Here is a 14,640-nt window from a genome sequence, read left to right as displayed (position 1 = left end):
TTATGCTACTCTGCCTCTCAGAGGCCACTGGAACATACACAGGATATTCTGAATGAATAAAATATATTTTTTTAAGATTATTTATTTATTTGACAAAGAGAGCGATCACAAGTAGGCAGAGAGGCAGGCAGAGAGAGAGAGCGGGAAGCAGGCTCCCTGCTGAGCAGAGAGCCCGATGTGGGGCTTGATCCTAGGACCCTAAGACCTGACCTGAGCCGAACACAGAGGCTTAACACACTGAGCCACCCAGGCGCCCCAAATGAATAAAGGATTTATAAATGAGTTGATCTGATCTCATTAAAGGAACTACGGGAGCCCCCAAGTCTCCCCCAGATGGACAAATAAATGGACTCACCTACACAGGCCCAAGATCAGGTCATCTGCAAAAGAGAAAGGCTAATCCATTTCCCCAGCAGTCCAGGGAAACAGCTTTCCACTGCTGAACACACAAGAGTGTTCTGGTCCCTAGTAGAGAGTACTTCACAGCAGAGAAAGGATCATTGCCTGGGCTTCAGAGAAGCCGGAAGGCAATGTTCCGCCAAATGAAATGAGTCCCTCTGCCCTTATTCGTGCTAACCTGTAATCTTCAGACTCATTTAATATCTCAAGCCCTCTGACACAGAAAGAGGATACTCTGAATGGCAAGAAATTAAAATAGAAAATAAAAAAGCTCGTATGGTTAGAAAGTGACAGAGTCCAACTTCACATTTAGGAACTGGCATTTGGTTTGTACCTCCATTTTCCAGAGCTTGATAATCCTGGATGAGCTCACAGGCTACCTCATGCCATCGGTGTGACAAGAGTCGGCCGCCTTTTAATTGCTTCAGTGCCATTTACCTCATGACCACATCCCAAAAAGCTCAGGAGGAAATATACATGAAAGGGTTTATTTTTTCACTGGACACTGTTCCCCAGCCACAGGCCCTGAGTTCCCTCCCATGATTCCTACCGCAGCCAGCGGCCTGAGCCCTGCTCACACAAAGGTCTGAGCAATGGCCAGCACCTTGGAAAATTCACCTTCCCTTTGGCGTAGGCTGCTGGGGATGGGTGTCTTAATTCGGGTCCCCACAGGGTTCCCATTGTCCTCAATAAGGACCACATTGTTGGAGTCAAACCTAGGAGTCATCGGGGGACCGGGCATGCGATGCCCCACAATGAGGGCCTTTTTCTTCTGTCCCTTGATGGCCAGCAGTATCCGGTCGCCCACCTTGCCCACCCCATTCTTGTTATAGACATGGATGCAACGAGGAGGGCGATGGTATGGGGTATTCCCCAGGGCACTGTTGTCCACCACACGGACCCGCGTCATCTTCTGAATTGCACTGAGGCTCCCAGCGGTGCTGAGGAAAGAGAAAAAAAGTCTGAGGTCTGCATCTCTCCTGGTCAGGGTGCAGATGCTTCTGAGGGCAAGGCCTGGGAGAGATCACACATTAGCAAAAAAGCACTGACAGAGCAAAACCCAGGGCCCTGACAGAAAGTTGGGTGCTTGTGAATACTTCTCTGTGCCCAAGTCAGTTTCCTCACAGTCAAAAGTTCCTGCTGCTGGGTCAACATCTCGATTTGGAGGGTTTTGTTTTTATTTTTGTTTTAAAGATTTTATTTATTTATTTGACAGAGAGATCACAAGTAGGCAGAGAGGCAGGCAGAGAGAGAAGGAGAAGCAGGCTCCCCGCTGAGCAGAGAGCCCTATGTGGGGCTTGATCCCAGGACCATAAGGCACCCCTGGTGGGGTTTTAAATGGAACCCAATTTTCTGTTACAATGAACTTCATGGCAGCCTAACTGAAAGCCTCTGGTATCCAAAAGAACTCTGAGCATTAAGGGACTATTTTATGGGCCAGGCCTCATCCATTGCCTAGCCTGTAAAACCTGCTCCCCCAGAATGTACTGATTCCCAAATTTCCCATCAATGTGTTGCTGGGAACCAGACAATATGAATGAATAGGTTTGCTAAGGGAGTCCCCTGACATAAAAGAAGAAACCAGAAATAAGTTGAGGTAACACTCTTTTGTCTCAATGCATTTTTCCCCACTAGAATAGACTTTTTTTTTTTTAAGTGTACCTATTAGGGAGCCTGGGTGGCTCAGTTGGTTAAGCAGCTGCCTTTGGCTCAGGTCAGGGTCCTGGAGTCCCAGGACAGAGACCCACATCAAGTTCCCTGCTCAGCAGGGAGTCTGCTTCTCCCTCTGACCCTCCCCCTCTCACGTTCTCTCTCAAATAAATAAAATCCTTAAAAAAACAAATAAAGTGTACCTATTAAAGGCAGATAAGCTATTATTAAGCATCGGATAACAGGGATTTCTGTTTTCCTGATGTGAGCACCTTAAGTGCTAGCATTCTGCAGGGTAACCCTGGGCTCTCCCCTCACATTCCACAGGCCTACTCTGGGGCAGTTTTATTGATTCCCTTTGCTTCCAACTAGTAAATTCCATCTCCAGCCTCATTTCTCTCCTCTATTCTAGCCCTGCCTTTCCACTCTAAGCTTCCCACAACATGTCCCACTGATACTGCACACTCACTAGATCCCACACTGACCTCATCATCTCCCCTTGCAAACCTCCCCGTGCTGCTGCATTTATTTAGCTAATGGCTTCTCCAGCTCCTAAGCCATAACCCTCTCTCTCCATCAACGTCCTGGCTGCCAAATCCTATGATAATACCTGTGAAGACCCTCAGTCCTCTCCCTGCCCCCACCAACACTTCCGCAGTTTGGCAGCTTTCTCTCTTACACCAAGACTGTTAGTGTCCAAACTGGTTCCATGTGCCTCACGTTGCCAGCCAAGAGCTCTCTTTTAGAACATAAAACTGAGGGGCACCAGGGTGGCTTAGTTGTTAAGCATCTGTCTTCCGCTCAGGTCATGATCCCAGGGTCCTGGGATCGAGCCCTGCATCAGGCTTCCTGCCCAGCGGGAAGCCTGCTTCTCCCTCTCCCCCACTCCCTCTGCTTGTGTTCTCTCTCCCTGTCTCTGTCAAAAAAAAAAAAAAAAAAAAAAAAAAAGAACATAAAACTGAGACCACTCCCCTTAGAACTATTCAGTGGTCCTCCACTGTCTACACTGTTGACAACCTCGCCTCCACTTACCTGCCATCTGAGGGTCACAATCTCTTACCACTGACCACAGAGCGGTCAGAGTGGTCTGTGCCCTTCAGGCACGCCACACCTCTCAGCCCTCCCTGGAGGCCTGGACAGGGCCTGCTCCCACTTCCCTTCTGGGAAGGCTGCCTCTGTTCTCCCTTCCTCCTCCTCCATTAGCAGCTCCTGTCTCAGGCCATCCAAAGCACCGTACAAACCTCTATTATTATACTGGTCACATTTCCTCAGATTTATTTGTTTCCAAGTTTGCTCCTGTGGCCAACTGTGAAGACTCTTTGAGGACAGGAAGCAATTCTTATTCATCTATGACCAACCCTAGGCGCAGTGCTCAGTAAACGCCAGGGAGTCCACGAATGGGGCCAGGAGGCATGTTTGCCAACAATAAGGCACCCGTGCTCTGTGTCCTGGCTTAGCATCTAAAAGGAGGGGAGGCTGTCATACTTCTATCATGCCTGAGTTTTGGTAATATGCATGTAACATTTTAAAACAAGATTCCATTTTTAAAAGAGAAGGTTTTCATGCACTGGGGGAATGACAGGGTCGAGAGACGTTGGAGTCACTACAAGAATCCGGCAAGGACAGAAGTTTCCTCTACTTTGGGCCATTCCCTACCCTACCTCCAATAGCAAGGTCACATCCTTACCAATCCTCTTACCCACCACAACCAAACCCCAGCTGCTCTGGCCTGTTTCCCACTCCTCTGAGTTCCCACTCCCTTTCTAGTCACATAATACCCGGCCCTGATGGTAGGCTTACTCAGAGACAAAGGTTAAGAACTGAATGGGAAATTTACCTGAAACTGCGCTGGCTGAGCGCTCTGCTTGCATGGGTGAAGGGGCCCCAGAGCCCAGCACAGAAAGCCATGGCAAATCCTGCAGGAAAGAGGGGGAAAAGGTTTATTTCTAAGTCAGTGTCCTTACTCAGAGCCAGCCTGCCGGGGACTTGTGTGGGAGATGGTACTTCTAGCATAAGATCATTAGTCACTAAATATAAATCTTAGTGGTTAAAAGATAAGCAGATGATCAGAGGGAACTCCAGCTACAGTTCTGCTGATTCATATTCTACCTGGGGTCAGAGAGCTGGAATGGCCCACAGCAGTTCTTGCTACAATAGCAGGGAGGATGCCTTCCTGGTTACATCACTTCCACAGGCAGGAAGAAAGCAGGAATCCTCGGGTACATACCCGACAGTGACCCCTCCCCAAGTCCTCCACAGAGGAAAAAGCTTGCAAGCTAGTGCCGCTGCTAACACTCATGTGCCTCCTGAAACTGGAGCTTTTACCCCCACCCCCACCCCCCAGGTAGACTACCTGAGCATCGGCTGCGTTGTCATGTCACCATGTCACCTTTCCCCAAATGTAAGAGCCAGAATGCCTGGGTACCTCAGGGCTAGCCAAGGAGAGCCAAAAGATACTCCCACTAAGTCACTGACCAAAGCCTCCATTTGGGTCAGTCTCCCAAACAACAACAGAACATGGAAAAACTACGTGCCCCACACTGCAGCTGAAAGTGGAATTTGGGAGAGCAAGTTGGAGCTAAAAGGGCAAACACTGACCCAACACCAGGGCCTCCAACTTGCAGAACCCCAACCCTGCGTCTCCCTAACACCAACACATCCAGCAAGCCCAGTGGCCTACAACTCCCAGGCATCAGTTAGGGGCATGTTGAAGAAAACCCTACAACCAGCTGGCAATTCCAGTGGAAAGACATGCCTGTTCTATCCAAATGTTCGGCTGCAGAGGGCCTCATGGAGAAATCTGCTGAGAAAGGCCTCTACCACTGCAGTATTCACACACAGTCTTTCTTCACCTAAGTTCAAAGCACCTTAGATAAGATTTTACTTAATAAGAGTGGGAGGGGGAGCCATTATTTACTTCCAAAGAAATATTCAGACACTCCAGAAATGCTTATTAACTACAATTTAGAGTCAAACCATAACCTTAGTCTCCAGTCTTTTTCTTAAGACAACCCAGAAAGCACTGGCCAAAATTAATCAGAAAGTTAAAATGCAAAAGAAGGCAGTGAACTTATAGAACTATTAACACCTGACACACTGAATCAAAGACTATCAGATGAGGCCAGCTTTACCTTTATAGCTAGCTAGGTGACCCTGGACAAAGAACTCTGAGCTTCGGTTTCCCCATCTGCAACACCTACTCACAGCTGGTCACAGGATAAACCGAGCAAAGCACGCAGCACAGTGCCTGGCACACAGTACCTACTGGCTATCTCCGTTGCCATCATTGGCACCCATTCCATCCCATCTTGTCTCACAGATGAGGAAACAGAGATACAGAGAGATGACGTGACTTGTGTGACCCATGGCTAGCCACAGAACCAAAACTGGGGCAGACCCAGAACCAGAACTGGGCCCAGCCTCGGCCCAAGGGTCTCCCCCCGCACCTTACAGCTTCACTCCGCCATTCAAAGCTCATGTCACACAGGGGGCTGAGGGCCAGAAGCATCTTCATGGGTCACCCGGTCTGCTTCTGTTTTCTTTATGAAAATTTAGCTCGAGAGTTGTAACACATCTGGCACTAGACTAAGTACCTTATGTTACCATCTCATTTAAGCCTCACAAAAACCTCTAGGAACCAGGCATTAGTATTAGCCTCATTTTATACATGAGGGGTAATTTTCTAACCACTGAGGTTAGAGAATTCACCCACGGTCACACAGCCAAGAGTGACAAAGTTGAAATTTGCACCCCAGTACTCAGTTTCCTGAACCCATGCGCTTACTCAACAACTAACATGGTTTAACTTTAAATATTAATATTTTTCCAACTGTGAAATCATCCTTGTTCCATCACTGATAATCACAGGCACATTTTTCTCATGCCCAACTTAACACTTGCTGAGTCAACCGAAATGTATAAACACCAGGTGAAAATTACTCACTTTAATCCGATTTAAGTTTTGAGTACAATGTGTACTGTAGGTGGCAAGAAAAGCTCCACACTCGGAGCAATAACTAAAGATCACCCTTAGAAAGAGAAAAAGGGGGGGGGGTGTGAAAAGCAGTCTGTCTCACCCAGGCTACAGTGACCTCCAATCTCAGCCAAGCTTTCCCATCTGACGCTGGTGGGCCCTTGTTCTCATTCCCAGGGAGAAAAGAGGCTCCTCAGCTCCTCCACAGAACCCTCAAGATTAGCCCAGCACCACCCACCCACATTCTCTCTCCGAGAATGGCAACACCCTGCCTCTCCAGGCTGCACCTCTTCCTCAATAACACTTCCGTTAGCCAAGGACTGCTGAAGTGCTGGGGGCTTCCCAGAACTTTCCCAACTTGGGAACAACAAACCCACGATTCAAGGCACCTCTCTAAAATCTGCTGGGCAGCCTGGGCACAAACCCAAACCCAGACCTCTTCTCCGTGCCTTGTTCATAAGCCACCCCCACAACCTATGCCCGTCTCCTCCCAGCTAAATCTAAGGACACCCAACACGTCTCCCCCAGGAAGCCTCGTGTAAAACTACAGTTACACCACCTGCACACTGAGGACATCTGGGGATCCCAGGCCAGAGGAACTCTCACAGCTCCAATGTTCACTAACCAAACCCAGTCAACTGCATACATTTGGATACTTTTTTTCAGATAAGGCTGATAACCCTTAATATCCTAATTCTTGCTACTCATTTGCCAAAACTCAGGAGCCAGAGGTCTTGGTAACCTGGCACCTGATCTCACACTGGAATTCAGAGATCATAGAGACTCAGATCATGAGGATTCTGTGTACTACCTTCAGACACAGGAGCAATACACTCACTTCTCCAGGGGTACTACCATTTTCACAAGACAAGGTCCAATCCAGACTTTTCCCTAGCTCCTTAGTGGATCTGATAGTGACCTCCACACCCAAAGGACTTAAAACATCAAATGGATAGCAATAAGCATTCCCATGAACATGAAAGCACAGAAAAACCAAATATATTCACTTACTGTATACATGTCCCTTCTTTTTTTTTTTCTTTTTTAAAGATTTTGTTTATTTGTTTGACAGAGAGAGTGAACAAGCACAAGCAGTGGGAGCAGCAGGCAGAGGGAGAGGGAGAAGCAGGCTCCCCACAGAGCAAGGAGCTCAATGCGGGGGCGGGGGAGGGGTTGATCCCAGGATGCTGGGATTATGACCTGAGCCGAAGACAGATGCTTAACCAACTGAGCCACCCAGGTGCCCCATGTCCCTCTTTCGTAAAACAACAACAAAAAAATCTGTGGTCCCCTCCATTCCCATCCCAGCAGGTCCTGACAGAGTAAGAATGCAAAGAAAATCTGTTGAATAAAATAAATGCGACAGTCAACAGAAAAAGATCTCCCTCACTCATGGCTCTACACAGAAGGAAAGCCGGACCCTGCTGAGCTCTTATATCTGTTACCAGGAACCAGGACATCACATGCAAACATACTTTAGGAGAATCGTGGTACCAGCCATGGGAGGATTAGCCCATGCCATATTTACAAGCCCCTGGAATGATCTCCTGGGCCTGGTGCCTACAATGCCCACTGCGGAAAAGCCCTCATCCCACCACGAAATAACTGGTTTGGATTGGGCCAGGGGAACGGAGGCAGCAATTTACTTCAAAGCCACTCTGACTGACCTTGATATTATTTCCCAGCATAAATCCATCAGCAGACACAGGCCCTGATTCACTTCAGAGCAGTCTATATAAAATGCTTGGTTTCACAAGCAATGTCATTCTGCGCCTTGTGTTTGCACAGGAAACTAACCCCCATGATATTTCCTCCTCCACAACACTCACTCAGAGGCCGGGTATTCTGAAGACTCCAGTGCCAGAGATGGCTTTTCATGCCACTTCCTGGTCGGCACCAAGTACTGCCCTTCAGGTTTAGAGTATGAATCACAACCTCTCCAGAGAGGGGGAAGGGGAAGCAAGAGAAGTAGGAGGGAGGGAGGGAATGAAAGAGATCCAAGAATTGTGCTCACTTTCCAACCTGGTTTAGCTTTAAGATATCCCTTCCATTTTGGCCAGGGAGGGCTGTAAGTTTCAGGGACACACAGATGACTGTTTTACTTGACACTTAACAGGCCCCACTGGAAGGTCCCACCTTACAGGTCCCACGGGAAATACAATAGGTGACAGCAGGGACCAGGCCTGCAGGGCTCCGTGCTGCACACTCAGAGGACTCAGCACAATGCACAGGAATGGAGCTTACTAAGTATCTGTTAAATGAATACAATTCAACCTGCAATTGCAATTCATGCCCCAGCTCCAGAGAGGCTCCGTGATAGGGGGCTGGTGGTCTTCAGGCTCTTAGTAACTTGGGGAAGCCTCCTAGACACAGGGAACTCGTGTTTAATGAATTTTAATACACAGAGACTGAGCTGGAAAAGCAGACAGAGTCTATATCTCTATTGCTTTGTAGAAAGCAGAGCAAGGATCAGCAAAATGGCATACTTCCTGCATGTATTCATTGTTTCCACCTTATGTGGATTCATTGTTTGTGGATTCATTGTTGCCATCTTTAAGTGCCTGACATGTCATGTACATTTTTAAAGGCCTCTCAAGAGATGGGCTCCAAAGAAACCAAAAAAAAAAAAAAAAAAAAAAAAAAAAAATCAAAAGTTCGGCACAATCACAAAGGCATGTTCAAAGGACATTGTCAATAACTGAAAAGAAATGCCATACAAATACAGGGCCGAATCACAAAAAGGAAAAACACCTAGGGTAAGGATACAAGTGTCCTTCTTAATTAAAGGAGGGAAAAACAAGCCTACCAGCTTCCAGGAATCAAAAAAGGCACTCCCTGACCCTCTGCCCTATCATGCAGACACAGCCCCTTCCATCCCCTGCAGGTGTTGCCCCAATCTTTCTGTACCAATAAGTACTCTTATTTGCTGCTTAAAAACTCATTACTGAGGGCACCTGGGTGGTTCAGTCCTTAGGCACCTGCCCTGGGTCATGATCTCAGGGTCCTTGGATCGAGCTCTGCAATCAGGCTCCCTGCTCGGTGGGAAGCCTGCTTCCCCCTCTCCCGCTCCCCCTGGTTGATTCCCTCTCTCACTGTCTCTCAGTCAAATAAATAAATAACATTAAAAAAAAAAACTCATTATTGTTTTGTTGTACAATTAGTCTCTTTTAGGAAGTTTTAGGATTTTTTTTTAACCTCACACAAGTAGAACATGTTACAATTCTTGAAGTACTTTCATAGATCATTTTGTTGGATGACTCCCTTTTTTTTCTTTTTTAAGATTTTATTCATTTATTTTTTAAGACTTTATTTATTTATTTGACAAAGAGACACAGCGAGAGAGGAAATACAAGCAGGGGGAGTGGGAGAGGGAGAAGTAGGCTTCCTGCTGAGCAGGGAGCCCAAGGTAGGCTCCATCCTACAGCCCTGGGATCATGACCTGAGCCGAAGGCAGACCCTTAGCCAACTGAGCCACCCAGGCGCCCCAAGATTTTATTTTTAAGTAATGTCTACACCCAAAGTAGGGCTCAAACTCACAACCACAAGATCAAGAGTTGCATGCTCTACTGACTGAGCCCGCCAGGCACCCCTGGACGACTCTTTTCATGAGCACCCAACAGAAACCTCCAGAAAAATAACAAACAGCAACAGTCTACAAGGGGCTGAATCTGCTAAAGGTTTTGAATAGTTCTGGGGGCTCAAGAAAACACCATTTTGCAGATGAAGAAATGAAGTCCAGGGGTGCCTGGGTGGCTCAGTGGGTTAAGCCGCTGCCTTCGGCTCAGGTCATGATCTCAGGGTCCTGGGATCGAGCCCCGCATCGGGCTCTCTGCTCAGCAGGGAGCCTGCTTCCTCCTCTCTCTCTACCTGCCTCTCTGCCTGCTTGTGATCTCTCTCTGTCAAACAAATAAATAAAATCTTTAAAAAAAAAAAAAAAAAAAGAAATGAAGTCCAAAACGTTAACCAACCTGTTGACTGTCCAAGGTCAGAAGTCTGTTTCTGTTGCACCCTACACAGCTAAGAGGGCTCCTTTAACCACAATAAACTTCACAGAAACAAATATGCCACACAGAGTGTAAGCTCTCTTTCTCCTCTGTCGAATCTTAAAACTCAGGAATTAAAAAGCTTTTTTTTTTTTTCTAAATTAAATTTTACTTAGTTAACATACAGGGCAATATAGGTTTCTGGAGTAGAATTCAGTGATTCATCACCTACACAAAACACCCAGTGCTCATCACAAATGCCTTCTCTAATACCCATCTAGCCAATCCCCCACCCACATAGAAAGGTTGGTTTTTTGTGTGTTGTTTTTTTTTAAGGATAAATGTTGAGAGAGTGTGCATGTGTGAGGGAGGAGAAGGGGCAGAGGGAGAGAATCTCAAGCCAGGACCCCCTCCCCCGTTGAGCTGGGAGCCCCATACGGGGCTCAAACCTAGGACCCTGAGATCATGGCCGAGAGCCAAAACCAAGAGTCCAACGCTTAACTGACTGAGCCACCAGGTGCCTCTGTCTTTCCAATAAATATCTGCACTATACCCAGGCCAGCCTAGGACCAAAGCTGAAACTGATCTGATTCACCTGCCAAAGTGTCAGTTTTCACAGCATCACTATCAATAAGCAAAGCATCCCAGCACAGCACAGTGGGCTCTTTCTACCAAGGTTACCAGTGAGGACCCCATTTCTCAATTTGATTCACAAAAATAAAATGTTTCCAGGGTTCTTGTCCCATGCTTGTTTATTTACCTTATGCTCCACCTTGTTACAAAATATCTTAAATAGTAATTCTTTAATATACAATGCCAATCCTCAATTACTCAAATTGGTTTTTCAATGTGTGGATTGTATCTGTTCTAGAGCTTTGCTCCCCCTCCAACCCTACCTCACAGGTGTGCCAACACCCCCAGTGCCAGAAATAAGTTTGTAGCAATCTATGCATGGTCAAACTCAGAAAAACTATACAAGGCAAAGTTAACTTCTACTTAATCACATACACATTTCCTTCCCATTAGTACCTCCACTGGGCCACTGGCAAGGAGCCATGTTTATGGAGATGGCAGGTGGGCAGTAGAGAAAAGGAAAATCCTAGGAGAGCCCCTGGATGCTGCTGATGAAAAGCAGATCTCTTCCACCCCCATTCTTTAGGACCTCAGCAACTCTCTGTCAAGCAGGGGTCCAAGGGAAGAGCAAAGAGACATGCAAATGAAAATGCTTTGGCTTCCCTCATGAAAGGGGTTGTCTTCAAGTGGGGAATCCCTCCCTGAACTAACCAGTAGGGACTAGGTCTGCAGCATAAGCAGTTTGTTTCCCAGATGTTGACCAGGAAGAAGAGCCTCACTCCCTGATTCTCAGGGTAGCCCCACGGGTATATCTTTAAAGATCCCTCACTCCAGGGGAACCTGGTGGCTTGGTCATTTAAGCTCTGCCTTCAGCTCAGGTCAAGATCAGGAGGATCCAGGTTCCTCCCCAACTCCCCCCACATCCACTTGGGCTCCCTGCTTGGCAGGGTGTCTGCTTCTCCCTCCCTCTCTGCCCCTTCCCTTGCTTGTGCTCTCTTTCACTCACTCTCTCCCACCTTAAAAATAAATAAATAAAAATAAAGATCCCTCACTCCTAAAATTATTTTTCACGTGTTAAAGTAGATGTGGCGAAGTGCTCCTTCCCTCTTCTAAAGACACAAATGATTTTTAGAAAGTTCTGACAGGAGGACTTTCCCACTCTGAGCTGTGTTTCACTAATAAATAAGCTGCCTGGTGCCTTTCTTAACAAGAAAGCATATTATCTGACCCACAGCAACACTGTCGGACTCTGTATCAGTCCTATCTTACAAACCTGCTGTCACTGCTAATACACATGTACAATCGCACCAGGGTGAGCTACAACCCAAAACAAACCATCAGCCTCTAAAATAAAGGCTAACTTGGAACCTGATTTTTGAGACCCTCAAAAAGAGACCTTTGGGGGCTCCAAGTCCCCCACAGACATTTTATGTGGGTCCCCCAACACAAAAATGGGACAAGACAGGCTTAAAAGGACTATTACATCATCTAAGACTCTAACTGTTCAGGTGAGTCTAATCCCATTCAGTGCCCAGCAGAGTACCACCTGAAAAATGACCTCCATGCCAAGGTTTTTATCCCTGATATTCAGAAGCAATAATAAAATATTTTGCCCACTGTTTCTTCATGGATTTCACAATATGTTTGATTCAATTATTATTTCAGTCTTTTTGAAAAGTTCCCTCTTCTTTCTGTCTGTTAATATGTGGTAATCTTAATCAGGCACAGGCAGAAATATACCAGGAATCCCCCACATGTTCAGATTAAAAAATAGTATTACATAAGAAATACCTTGTAGGGGCACCTGGGTGGCTCAGTGGGTTAAGTCTCTGCCTTCGGCCCAGGTCATGATCTCAAGGTCCTGGGATCGAGCCCCGCATCAGGCTCTCTGCTCAGCAGGGAGCCTGCTTCTCCCCCCCCCCCCCCCCCCCCCGCCCGCGCCCTCCTTATGATCTCTCTCTGTCAAATAAATAAAATATTTAAAAAAAAAAAAAAAAAAAAGAAAGAAAAGAAATACCTTGTAGTGATCCTTAGTGACCCACTTCCATCATAAATGCTATTGGCAGTGGATCACACCAGCTTAACAACCACAAAATTAACACAATATGCAAAAAGTTCCACAGGAAATATACATCCAAGAAGCTCTAAGGGTTGAATGGCCAATTCCATCTAAGAAAAGTAAAAACAAAAAAAACAGGGCAGATCCCTGTTCACCTCAACTGCTTGTTCCTACCCAAAACAACTCCCAGAATCCAAATCTACTATGACTTTTCCCACCACGGAGTCTACCAACGATAATTTCACCTCATCCTCCTTTCTATCCTTCCTAAGTAAGCCAACCCACTTCCCACTCCAACAAAATACTTGTTCTTCAATTCCATGTATTTCCATGAGTGAAGAGTAAACTATCTTTCTTCTTGGGCAGTACCTCCCTAAAAAAAGAGACACCCCCTGTTCTTTACTGTATGTTCCTAGTGTGCTGAGTCCTTCTATACAATTTTAAATGACTGAACACTTAGACTGAAGAAAGCAAAAAGGCAAACAGGAGGATATGGAAGACCCAATGCATTTCTAAATTTTCTGTGATACACCAAAAACACACATGGTATAACACCTAACACATTCACATACATATGTATACCTGAAGCAAGCATCAAGAAATAATACTTGGTCTTATTAAGTACAACGCACTCTGTTATCTTTTTTTTTTTTTTTTAATGATGGCCGTGATCCACTAAACTGGATTCCAGCTATCCAATGGGACTCAGTTTGAATGGGAGTTCAGTTTGCACTGCAATAAATCAAACCTCACAGTTGCATCCCACAAGCTACTAATAAACCCTTTAAAAAGCCAGCAGACAGCAGAGACAATGACCAATCACAAGAACCAGACACAACCAGGTAGGCAGTGCCCTTTCTCTGTCCAGCATCCAGGGTTTAAGTAGCTCCCAATATCCCAGCTTTTCCTAAGTAACCCAAAGGTTCTCCATCCACATGCTCTTTTGTTAACCTATTTATAAATTCAGTCCATCCAATCTCTTAGGATGGCAAAGTTCATTTAGGGCCCACTATGGAAAGCAATACCTCCTTTTTGTCCCCAGACCAACCCCCTTCAAGCCTGAAGAAGAGAGCCTTCCAAGAACCCTAAATTCAATGAACAAGTTGGTATTCTGCGTGCCTTTGTGATCTCTGTGCGTGCTACAAAGAAGTATGCACACACATGTCTGTCCCTCTCTCTCTTTCCCTCTCGAAATCTTCATCTTTCCAGTCTTAGTCCCTGGCTGATGCAGCCTCTGGTGAAATGAGAAACCTGGGAACCCCCTGCAGCCAGAGGAGCCACTCATTGGCATGACAGTGAAAGCAGTGGACTCATTCTCCAGACCACAGAAGCTCCTGGCAAACGAGTCACAAAGTCATCTGAAGACCCAGGCTAGGAAACAGAAAAGACGACAGAAGTAGACAAACTCGAGGAGCCACGGCAGGGTGACCGGCTGAGGCCACCTCGCAAAGGCCGGACCGCAGTCCACCCCTCCCCAGGCCGGCCCCAGAACCCTGGGAAGGCAGGTGAGTGCAGGCGGGGGGTCGCGGGGCTCCCCGCTGCCCTTGGGGGCTGGGAGGAGAGGGTCGGGATCAGGGGCCGCCCCTCTGCCCCCAAGGGGCCCAGTAACCTCCCACTCCAGCTTCTCCCCACCCACCCCGGGGACTGCAACTTCCCTACTGCAAGGAAGAAAGAGAGCGGAGAAAAAGGAGCGTGACGCCCATTCCCCCCGGCCACCCTGCCATACCGCTCTCGCCGCCCGGGAATATCCCGCCGCGGGCCTCCCTGGCCCAGCGCAGCCTTCTCCCCCCACGCGGCCTCCTCACTGCACCTGCGCGCCCGAACCAGCCGGGCGAGTAGCGATCTGAGAGTGCGCGCGCGCCTAGCGTGCGCCGGCGTGGGGGGTGGGACCTGCGCGGCCCCGCCCCTCCTCATTCCCCCTCCCTCCTCCCGTTCCCCCTCCCCCAGACTCTGCCGCGGCCGCCGCAGGAGCCCGGAGCTCGAGCCGCCCAGCGACTCCCCCT

At 47.4% G+C, this 14,640-nt stretch overlaps 1 protein-coding gene across 5 annotated transcripts; it reads right to left on the bottom strand.

Moving 5' to 3' along the window:
- Window positions 1-873: 873 nt before the first annotated feature.
- On the bottom strand, window positions 874-14,461 carry LOC111147535 (mitochondrial ribosomal protein L14). Of its 5 annotated transcripts, XM_022503612.1 has the most exons (4): window positions 14,364-14,461; window positions 5,993-6,077; window positions 3,887-3,965; window positions 874-1,340 (listed from the first exon to the last, which is right to left on the bottom strand). In XM_022503612.1, the coding sequence occupies exons 3-4, from the start codon at window positions 3,955-3,957 to the stop codon at window positions 974-976; spliced, it is 438 nt and encodes a 145-aa protein (XP_022359320.1). In that variant the 5' UTR covers window positions 3,958-3,965; window positions 5,993-6,077; window positions 14,364-14,461; the 3' UTR covers window positions 874-973. The 5 variants fall into 5 exon arrangements, with proteins under 5 accessions (XP_022359320.1, XP_022359319.1, XP_022359321.1 ...); XM_022503611.1 differs by lacking the exon at window positions 5,993-6,077; XM_022503613.1 differs by lacking the exons at window positions 5,993-6,077; window positions 14,364-14,461 and adding an exon at window positions 12,596-12,756.
- Window positions 14,462-14,640: the final 179 nt, after the last annotated feature.

Source organism: Enhydra lutris, unplaced genomic scaffold (assembly GCF_002288905.1).
Source record: "Enhydra lutris kenyoni isolate GAN:26980312 unplaced genomic scaffold, ASM228890v2 scaffoldscaffold17, whole genome shotgun sequence".
NCBI lineage: Eukaryota > Metazoa > Chordata > Mammalia > Carnivora > Mustelidae > Enhydra > Enhydra lutris.
This window is presented reverse-complemented; position numbering and strand designations above follow the sequence as displayed.